Source organism: Vanessa atalanta, chromosome 20, assembly GCF_905147765.1.
Source record: "Vanessa atalanta chromosome 20, ilVanAtal1.2, whole genome shotgun sequence".
NCBI lineage: Eukaryota > Metazoa > Arthropoda > Insecta > Lepidoptera > Nymphalidae > Vanessa > Vanessa atalanta.
The window spans coordinates 8396839-8408031 of NC_061890.1; the positions used below are offsets into that span (position 1 = coordinate 8396839).

Below are 11193 nucleotides of genomic sequence, written 5' to 3' on the forward strand. Positions count from 1 at the left end.
AAACCATTTAAAATGTTTCGTATGTACGTGTTAAATTAAATCTTTCAATTAAACTATACAGAATGAAGTGTAGATAAGAACGCAGAAATCCTCTAAAAATCTTGGGCCACTTTTAGTCACTTAATATTATAACGATTATAATATCATTATTTATGTAATAAGTTGGCGGTCAGGCAAATGAGCCTCCTGTTGGTAAGTGGTCACCACCACCCGTAGACACTGGCGTTGTAAGAAATTTTAATCATTCCTTAATATTCATCAATACGCCACGATCCTTGTTGGTTGAGATTTTATGCCCTTCGGGATGTTTTTAACAAAACAGGAATACTCACTGTTATAATAATCTAATAAAATAAATAAAAATAAAATAAGAAGCTTTTTATTTCTCACCAAATCAATTATACGTTATATATATTTAACAATTTATTGAAATTAAATAAATTAGTTTTTAAACTATTAAATTATATTAAGTTAAATAAGTTTTATTAATTATATTAAAACTAGCTGTTGCCGCGGGCTTTGCTCGAGTGGAAATTGATAATATTACAGAATAATTTAAAATATTATAAAATATCATTTGTGGTTCGACTTTCGTGGGCTAAATACACCAGACTGCTTACAGAGCTCACTCTCGAACAGGTTATTTAGAGATGGCCAAACGAAAAATAGTCTTCTCGTATATCTACACCGGCCATTTTAGAAATTTTACCTTGTATTTTATTAATTGTCATGGTGAAGCATAATTTAAGCACGAAGTGTACTCTCTTGATATTAAAGGGGTGTTCTGATGGTGTCAAAGATATTCATGGAATATACACTATTTATCATTTAGTACAGTGATAACTGTAACTTATGACATCACGAGAACCCTTAATATTAGTCTGGTGCCGTTGCATAATTTTTGAGGTCTTAAATTCCTCAGTAACATTATTGGCGCGCCAATCTCCTAACATAAAAAATGACGGGCTTCAGGACTAACCTATATACGAAATTTCAGCCCCTATTTCAATCCTTAGGGATAAAAATGACGGACTTCCATACAAAATTTCAACTCTTATTTCACCCCATTGGACGTAGTATATGCAGAAACGCTAAAATACATATGTACACATATTTAATTTGTATCCCAAAAAGAGAGTTTCATGTTTCTAACTTAAAAAATAACGGACCTCCATACAAATTCTCAACCCTTATTTCACCCTTTTAGGGGTAGAATATGCAGAAACGCTTAAATATGTATCTACTCATTTTTAACCAGTATCTCAAAAGTAAATCTTCATGTTACTGACTTACAACCCTTATTTCACCCCGTTAGAGGTAGTATATCCAGAACTGTTAAAATACATATCTTATTATTTTTAATCAGTATCCCAAAAATAAAGTTTCTTGTTTCTACCTTAATACCTAACGGACTTCCATACAAATTTTCAACCGTTGTTTCACCCCTTTAGGGGTAGAATATGCAGAAACGATTAAATTGTATCTACTGATTTCAAATCAGTATCCACAAAATAATGTTTGATATTTCTAATTTTAATAATGGCGGACTTCCAGATTAACCTATATACGAATTGGCTACCCCTATTTCACCTCTTAGGGCTAGAATATCAAGAAATGCTTAAATACGAATCTACTTATTTGTAATGAGATACTCTCAAAAATGAAGTTCAATATTTCTAACTTAAAAAATGACGGACTTCCATACAAACGTTCAACTCCTATTTCACCCCCTTAGGTGTTGAATTTCCAAAATTTCTTCCTTAGTGGGTGTCAATAAAAAAACTTTAATAGTTTACGCTCGGCGATGATGAATCAGTCAGTCAGGACTTGTTATTTTATATAAATATATAGAAGATTATGAATTTTAAATTAGATAATTTCTGATGTTAAATTATAATTTATTTACAATAATAATATAAAAACATAAAAAATTGTATTTAGCATTGTTCTTATTATTTTTGGAAGAATGGCGTATGTTTTTTGTTATAATTTATTCTGCTTTTTTTTTTATTTCTTTCTCACAAATAGAGCGCGCTCTTCGCTCGAATGAAAATTTAATTCTCTCCATTCCTTCCCACTCTTCTTCTTAATATTCTAAGTCATTCACTGTTTGAGCTTCTCGAATTTGGAATTAATTATCCTTAGCTATAAGACGCGCAGTCATTAGTCGTTTTTAAAAGTATGTTTAAGGACTTTTACTTGTCGCATTAAGCAGTCGTTGTCGTTGTTAATTTTTTGTTCTGTTATATCTCCTATTTTTATTATATATATTTTATGTATTTATTTATGTAAATATTTATTTATTATAGTATATATTTATATTTAAATTATATATATTTATTGTTATCTCTGTATTGTGTACTATTATATTATGTATGTATTATATTATGTCTTAAAATTACTGTACCCTTCCCATATATGTAAATATTATGTTCCTTTGCCCAAAGGTTGCCTGGAAGTGACATAAAATTATATATTAAAACAACATTTTTAAATTTGACAGAAGGAGAATATTTTTTTAAATATAAATTCTAAAATAAAAATAAATCAATGTAATGAACCTCCTTTTAAAATTTGACATATAATAGCAATAAAAATATTTTTAACTAAACACCGCCTGTTGCACCTCATGCAAATTTATATAGCAATATTGTAATTTTTAGTTTTAAGTTTGGGTGCAATAAAGAATAAATAAATAAATAGAGTTTCCAACTCTCCTCAATTCTGACAAACCTACTACATCAAACTTTATATATTTTATTTCGAATCTATAAGTTTAATTAATTGTTCTATATAATATACTATTATGTAAAATATACATGATAAAAAAATCATGGAACTAATACTTGTTGACTTCCAAAGAGGGTGGGGATGATTAAAATTTATCATGTATATTTTCCGGCATAATAAGTAACTTATGTACTTTTCAAATCCATTCAGCTGTTCTTGTGTGATTTGATAAAAAAACGTCCATCCATCCAAACTTTAATTAAGTTAGTGTTCGAAGACATAAAACAGAGAGGCACATTAAAATAACGAAAATCAAATCACAAATTCAATAAAATAATGGCACGGACAGCATACCCGTAGAGAACATCGACAACATTAAAAAAGCTTTAAATATATTCGTCATAAAATTCCAAATGCACAGTACGATATGCACGATAGTTCCTTCTTCGATAAGCTCTACTATAGTAGCGTATATGGTATAGGTATGGTATAGGTTTATGGTATGGTATAGGTATGAGTTAAAGAGGTGGTGAGTGATGTGGTAGTCATCGAAATAATCATATTAGCGCATGATTTATTAAAGTTTCATATCTCTTGATAAGGTTTTCTGATTTAGGTTATCGGGCATTCCTAAAACGAACGATGATCTCATAGCAATGTTGGAAAAAAATGTAGAACTTGACATTTTGTGGCATTTACATGTTTTTTTAGGTTTTATTTATAACCGCCTTTTTCTTTCTCTATTAGCTACTCAAATAATTTATCACCTGCAGTGCGATTCTGTAAGATTTTAATTTCAGTTTTGAATATCATTCATGAAGTAAATTGACAACCGAAAATGTTGTACCATTTGATACGTGAATCCTATGTATATATTTTATAATTATAGTCTATTTCATATATCACAATATGATATTTCACGATCGTTTTCTGAGGAAAGCTAATCCCTGCAACACTAAATCAGCGACAGAGTCGGCAACATCCTCTGGACCATCCGACGAGAAACAAATCTGTCCATGGGTAAGATGCAAAGAAGGACTGCATCCCATCGTAATCCGTGGCCGTATGAAGCACGTGACTAGCACTATACTCCTGAAGATATAGTAATCCGACGAGCCCAGAAGAGGATCGATAGAAACCTGGTAACCTTCCGGATGAAAGTCAGCAACAGGAAAAGCGTGTGCTCCTTAACAGTTGTGTTAGGTCATAGACTAAAGCGAAATCAAGAAAAAGGTGAATCTATTACCAGCATTAAAATCGCCAAGAATCACGATCTCTAAGGATGGGACCTGCTGCAGCACGGAATCTGTAGCTAGTGGCCTTGCTCAACGAATCGGTCAGTTACGTAATTACCACCATGGGATACCTATAATTATAAAGGGTTCGGTTCTCTAAAACTCTCACGTAACTTGACGCTGATTTTTAATGAGAGAGTGGTACTTTTCGGGGCGTGCCGGCCCATTCGGGTGCATCCTGAAGATATCCAACGTGGAGCGTGAGGTTGGGACCACCATCGCCCTATGCCAATATGATGTACCACATTTGCTGGAAAAATTTTTTCTTAACACGATCCCGCAGCCTCTCCAACTGGTGCCGAAAACTGCCATCGTAGTGGTTTTAGCGGCTAAAAATCCTATATGAACCGACATTGCGACCCAATGATTCTGAAGGTCAACTACATGAAAAAAAGGGAGCAAACTAAAAGATAACATGTGTTTCAATAATAAGTTTATCGTGTGCAGATAATAATAATGACAAAGATTATTAAATAATATAAAAAGTCGCCGAAAATAAATTCAACGAGTAAACAGTATACAATGTACGTAATAACACTGTTAGCTCTCGTTGGTGTCGCCATCGGTAAGTACCATATTCAATGTTTTCGTTTCAAATTGTCTTTACAAATACTACTTTGGAAATAAAAAAAAAAAAAATTAGTATATATATTGAATTATAACCGATAATAATATCAAATTATAATATCCTTTTACTATTAGTAAAGGATATTATAATTTGTAAGAAAATAAAATGACAGGTTTTGTTGAGTGTTTATTTTTTTCGTGTAGAATTTTAATAAGAATAAAATATTTTTGTAGTCTTTATATTTTTATTCACACGTATTTGTAGTCTATACTTATATTATTAAAACGATAATTGTAATACAATAAATTTCATCAGACTTCAAAATTTTCCATTACATTATTAGTAATTTAAATAAAAAGGTCACAAAGGGTTAAAGATAGCCAAGTAAACATAGATATTCCCGATTTTCTGAAAAATATTGTTTTATAGGACAAAAAATATAGAAGCCTTGTGATCTATCGAGTAAAGAAAGAATCTAAATCTTTGATCTCCCAAATCGTCCTGCTTTTGGAACAGATTGATAAATAAAAGATAATAAATTAAAATACTTTATAATATCAGTGTAATATCCGAAATTCTAGCTAGTTGAATACTATTGTTGTAAATTAATGAAATCACATTATTAACACCATCTACTCATTTTTCGTTTGACAGCGGCACCAAACGCACTTGCTCCGCGTATTGTTGAAGAATCGGCAATAGGCGCATTTGACCAGCGTATTGTTGGAGGATCTGATGCAAATATAGAAGATTATCCCTTTATGGCTGTCATTTTAGCTTCTATTGATGCAATTAATTTTGTACAGTTCTGCGGTGGATCTCTAATTACTACGAGAGCCGTCCTTACGGCAGCCCACTGTTTCATGTAAGTCGAAAAGACATGTTTATTCTTAGTCCTATTATGGCTGTTTTAAGTAAACGCATATCTGAACACATATAATAATAATAATTTATTTATTCACACACCCAAGAAAACAAAAGTACACAATTTTTATGCTTATTAACTAAATCTAGGGCTTTCACATTATTACTAAAAAGTAGTGGACCTCTGACCCCGAAACTAATGTAAATTGTCATATCAGAGTCAGCGATTCCTCAACAATTCATTGCACACTAGATTTTTAAATAGGACATAACTTCAAGTGTTGTAAAAAATATGCACATATGCTCCTAATGAGCAAAAAATCTATTACGTGAGTCTTTGTTGAATGCCATTCTTTCCTACTTACTACTATATTTGAACGTTATGCTATGAGCGTGAACGTGTATTTAAATAATTAAGAAAATGGAGTCCGCTTTGATTCATTCCTGCTGAGTAGCTCACGAGTGAGTAAGAACAATTGGCATTAATATTTTAAATATTACGTTAGTATGTTTCATAGCTTTGTCAACGATCAACACAAAATAAAGTGGATCGGTTTTCTTAAACATTGGTATACTTAAAATCTTAAAAAGTTATTTAAGTGGATGAGATTATGTTGAGACAAATCTTTTACTTTACAGGAACAACTTTCTTCCTCCTAATCATTTCCGAGTGCGACTTGGCTCGTCACTGAGTCTATCTGGCGGTCAACGTTATAGAGTCGATAATTGGGTTAAGCATCCCGGATACAGTTCGCCTAAATTGTACCACGACATTGCTATACTGAAACTCGCCACTCCCGCCATACTGTCCAACCGCGTTGCACTTGCCCGAATCGCTGGACCCAATTACATCGTCCCAGATAACACTACCGTCACTGCTGCCGGATGGGGCGATCTTGAAGTATGATAACCTAGTTATATTCATTATTATTATTATCCACAAGCAATCTTGAAACCAAAAAGATATCTACATTTATTTAAATCTGTATAAACCGCAAAAATTGGTCATGAACTAAAATTAACATACTTTTTTAACATATTCGGAAACCATCAGTTTTTTGCTGTAGAAACGAACTACGATTTTTATGCTAAATTTTTAAATGACGATACAATATTAAATCTATGACAGATTTGCTTGGTCTTAAAATATATTGGATCCTAAAATAAATTAATACAACACAAAATACTTTTTTCACAGTTTTACGGTGAATCACCAGATATCCTTCAACATGTTGATATAAAAACAGTCAACCATGATATTTGCAGAGAAAATTACGCTGAACTACAGTCTTCGCTAGGCGAACTTGAAGTTCCTAACGTAACATCGGAAATGGTATGCGCTGGTATTTTGGACGTTGGTGGCAAAAGTACCTGCCAAGGTGACTCAGGAGGACCACTTCTTCACCAAGGAGTGATAATTGGAATTACCTCTTGGGCACATCAATGTGCCCATCCGAAGTATCACACTGTCTTTGTTAACGTGCCTTCTTATACCAGTTGGATTGTTGATAATGCGTAAAAATGATAATCAGTAAATTAAATGCCATGTGAACCTAATTATGAATATTTTAATTAATAAAAAAATCCTTAGTATGACGTCTGAAATTAAATAGTACAATTAAACTATACATAATGAATTATAGAAAGTAAAGCGGATGTGTGCAGCACTTCTGAAAGCATTGTCCAATTTTGCTCACTGATTCCATGCGATGTCCTCTAGCTTGGGACACTTTTAGTCAATTATTATTATAACAATTGTAACCTCAATTAATTTAATAATTATGCGGACAAACTATTGAGCCACCACTACTTAGACACTGGAATTTGAAAAAAATTGGAGAGTAATAAATTTAAACCATTCCTTAGAAAACACCAATGCGCCACTATCCTTGAGAGATAGGATGATATGTCGCTTGTGTGTGCAGTTATTTGGGGTCACTTACCTACTGAATATTGCTATATGTCGGTTCTAATATTTGGTGAGATAGCGGTGCCTACCCAGGCAGGCTTGTCCAAAGTCCTACCACCAGCAGCTACAAACATGTTAGCAAAAATGTTATACTGTACTACTATTAAAATGTACGCAAATATTATTGAGTATCTTAAGACGCAGTCGCGAAGTTTCAGGATATTTTCAAATTAGTGTTTGTTTCTGGTACTATTACATTTTGCAGCACAAATGTCGTATAGGAAACGACTGCCTTACCCCATAGCATAATGATGTGCAAGTAACTGATATATACAATGCGAGGCGTATCAACATCAATAAATAATCGGTAAATAATCTTTTTTTTTGACCGCCAATGCCACCGAACTTAGTCTACTTGTCAAGCAGATTATATGGGGGAGCCAATGCAACTCGACATCAACTGTGAGGCCAAGAAATTTAGCTGACTCAACTGGATCCATCAATTCCCCATTGATAAGTATAGTCAGAGTAAGAAAACCTTCGTCAGTTTTCAAATTCATTCCTTTATCGAGTCGTACACTCTTAGTACATTTTGAAACTAAAGCATTATACAGAAAACTGCACATAAATATAACTAACATAGTATGATAACTAGGTTCAAAATAGTGTACATTGTGACGCAATATGTCAAACTCAATCGGTAAAGCAGATTATCGCGCATACTGAGCACACGAAAATAGACCTTAAGGTGACGAACCTTTTTTAACTCAATATGTCATACTCAATCGCTGAAGCAGATTTTTTTTTTTTTTTATGGTATAGGGGGCAAATGAGCAGGAGGCTCACCTGATGGAAAGCGACTACCACCGCCCATGGACATCTGCAACACCAGGGGGGTTACAGGTGCGTTGCCGGCCTTTAAGAAATAAGTACGCTCTTTTCTTGAAGGTTCCCAAGTCGTATCGATTCGGAAAAACCGCCGGCGAAAGCTGGTTCCACAGAGTGGTTGTGCGAGGCAGAAAATGCCTTAAAAATCGCGCTGTTGTGGATTTACGGACATCTAAGTGGTGTGGGTGAAATTTAGAATTTTGTCGAGATGTCCGAAGATGGAATTCAGCTGCCGGGATTAATCCAAACAATTCCTCGGAACACTCCCCGTGGAAAATTCGGTAGAAGATGCAGAGTGATCCAACATCTCTACGCAACGCCAAAGGATCGAGCAGATCAGAAAGGGCTTGATCGTCGATAATTCGAGCTGCTCTACGTTGGATACGGTCAAATGGAAGGAGCTGGTACTGGGGAGCACCCGCCCAGAGGTGAGAGCAGTACTCCATGTGAGGCCGAATTTGCGCCTTGTATAGTCTTAGGCGATGGGCCGATGTGAAATTATCGCGCATACTGAGCACACGAAAATATACCTTAAGGTGACCAACCTTTTTTTACCCCGACTGTACATCAGCTTTTACATTTTTCACATTTGGTGTACTAAGTTTTACAATTTTTGCTGTTTTATTATTCAGCCTAAGATTATTTACGCTGAAACCTGCCATCGTAGTGGTTTTAGCGGCTAAAAATCCTACATGAACCCACATTGCTACCCAATGTTTCTGAAGATTTCAACTGCATGAAAATAAGGAAGCAAAAAAAAAGATAACTACATGTGATTCAATAATAAGTTTATCGTTTGCAGATAATGATAATGACAAAGATTATTAAATAATATAAAAGTCGCCGAAAATGAATTCAACGATTAAACAGTATACAATGTACGTAATAACACTGTTAGCTCTCGTTGGTGTCGCCATCGGTAAGTACCATATTCAATGTTTTCGTTTCAAATTGTCTCTACAAATACTACTTTGGAAATAAAATTAAAAAAACTTAGTACATATATTAAATTATAACCGATAATAATATGCCTTTACTATTAGTAAATTGATATTATAATTTGTTCGTCATTCATCATCATCAGCCCGCATTGGTCCACTGCTGATCATAGGTATCTTCAAATGCATGCCACTGTGGTCTTTCTTCAAAATAAAAAGGTCACGAAGAGTTGAAAATAGCCAAATAAACATACATGTTTCTGATTTTCTGAAAAATATTATTTTATACGACAAAAAAATATAGAAGCACTGTGATCTATCGAGTAAAGACATAATCTAAATCTTTGATCACCCAAATCTGCTTTTGGAACAGATTAATAAATAAAAGATAATAAATTAAAATACTTTATGATATCAGTGTAATATCAGAAATTCAAGCTAGTGGAATACTATTGTCGTAAATTAATGAAATCACATTATTAACAGCATCTACTCATTTTTCGTTTGACAGCGGCACCAAACGCACTTGTTCCGCGTATTGTTGAAGAATCGGCAATAGGCGCACTTGACCAGCGTATTGTTGGGGGATCTGATGCAAAAATAGAAGATTATCCCTTTATGGCTGTCATTTTAGTTTCTAACGAAGATCAGATTCAAATTCGTTTTAGACCCATCTGCGGTGGATCTCTAATTACTACGAGAGCCGTCCTTACGGCAGCCCACTGTTTCTTGTAAGTCGAAAAGACATTTTATTTCTTAGTCCTATTATGGTTGTTTTAAGTAAACGCATTTCTGAACACTTATGCTACTAATGAGTAAAAAATTTATTACATGAGTCTTTGTTGAATGCCATTCTTTCCTACTTACTGCTATGTTTGAACGTTATGATATGAACGTGAACGTGTATTTAAATAATTAAGAAAATGGAGTCCGCTTTGATTCATTCCTGCTGAGTAGCTCATGAGTGAGTAAGAACAATTGGCATTCATATTTAAATATTATGTTAGTATGTTTCATAGTTTTGTCAATGATCATCACAAATAACATTTGACAACCCCACTTAAAGTTATTTAAGTGGGGTAGTCAAATATTATGAGATTATGTTCAGACAAATCTTTTACTTTACAGGAACAACATTCTTTCTACTAATCATTTCCGAGTGCGACTTGGCTCGTCACTGAGACGGTTTGGCGGTCAACGTTATAGAGTCGAAAATTGGGTTAAGCATCCCGGATACAGTTGGCCTAAATTATACCACGACATTGCTATACTAAAACTCGCCACTCCCGCCATACTGTCCAACCGCGTTGCACTTGCCCGAATCGCTGGACCCAATTACATCGTCCCAGATAACACTACCGTCACTGCTGCCGGATGGGGCGTACTTGAAGTATGATAACCTAGTTATATATATTATTATTTTTATTCACAAGCAGTCTTTAAACCAAAAAGATGCCTACAATTTTTTAATTTGTATAAGCCGCATAATTTGGTCATGAACCAAAATTAACATACTATTTTAACATATTCGGAAACCATTTTCAGTAGAAACGAACTACGATTTTTTATGCTAAATTTTTAAACGACGATACGATATAAAATTTATGGCCGATTTGCTTGGTCTGAAAATATAATCGATCCTAAAATAACTTAATACCACACTTAATACTTCTTTCACAGTTTGGCGGTGAACCACCAGAAATCCTCCAACATGTTGATATAAAAACAATCAACCATGATATCTGCAGAGAAAATTACGCTGAACTACAGTCTTCGCTAGGCGAACTTGAAGTTCCTAACGTTACATCGGAAATGGTATGCGCTGGTATTTTGGACGTTGGTGGCAAAAACACCTGCCAAGGTGACTCAGGAGGACCACTTCTTCACCAAGGAGTCATAATTGGAATTACCTCTTGGGCACATCAATGTGCCCATCCGAAGTATCACACTGTCTTTGTTAACGTGCCTTCTTATACCAGTTGGATTGTTGATAATGTGTAA

At 34.1% G+C, this 11193-nt stretch overlaps 2 protein-coding genes across 2 annotated transcripts; both read left to right on the plus strand.

Moving 5' to 3' along the window:
- Nucleotides 1-4547: 4547 nt before the first annotated feature.
- Nucleotides 4548-6991, plus strand: LOC125072124 (trypsin, alkaline C-like). The gene is made up of 4 exons (XM_047682636.1): nt 4548-4590; nt 5248-5458; nt 6097-6358; nt 6656-6991. Exons 1-4 carry the CDS (start codon nt 4548-4550, stop codon nt 6974-6976), a joined length of 837 nt encoding a protein of 278 aa, XP_047538592.1. The 3' UTR covers nt 6977-6991.
- A 2139-nt stretch (nt 6992-9130) lies between these two features.
- On the plus strand, nt 9131-11193 carry LOC125072125 (trypsin, alkaline C-like). The gene is made up of 4 exons (XM_047682637.1): nt 9131-9173; nt 9704-9923; nt 10321-10582; nt 10873-11193. The coding sequence occupies exons 1-4, from the start codon at nt 9131-9133 to the stop codon at nt 11191-11193; spliced, it is 846 nt and encodes a 281-aa protein (XP_047538593.1).

Excerpts from the sequence above, each read along its gene's own strand:
- LOC125072124 (XM_047682636.1), top strand. The coding sequence starts at position 4,548 with ATGTACGTAATAACACTGTTAGCTCTCGTTGGTGTCGCCATCG. Across the intron at positions 4,591-5,247 it reads TCTCGTTGGTGTCGCCATCG|CGGCACCAAACGCACTTGCT; the intron begins GTAAGTACCATA and ends TTCGTTTGACAG. Across the intron at positions 5,459-6,096 it reads ACGGCAGCCCACTGTTTCAT|GAACAACTTTCTTCCTCCTA; the intron begins GTAAGTCGAAAA and ends TTTACTTTACAG.
- LOC125072125 (XM_047682637.1), top strand. The coding sequence starts at position 9,131 with ATGTACGTAATAACACTGTTAGCTCTCGTTGGTGTCGCCATCG. Across the intron at positions 9,174-9,703 it reads TCTCGTTGGTGTCGCCATCG|CGGCACCAAACGCACTTGTT; the intron begins GTAAGTACCATA and ends TTCGTTTGACAG. Across the intron at positions 10,583-10,872 it reads CCGGATGGGGCGTACTTGAA|TTTGGCGGTGAACCACCAGA; the intron begins GTATGATAACCT and ends CTTCTTTCACAG.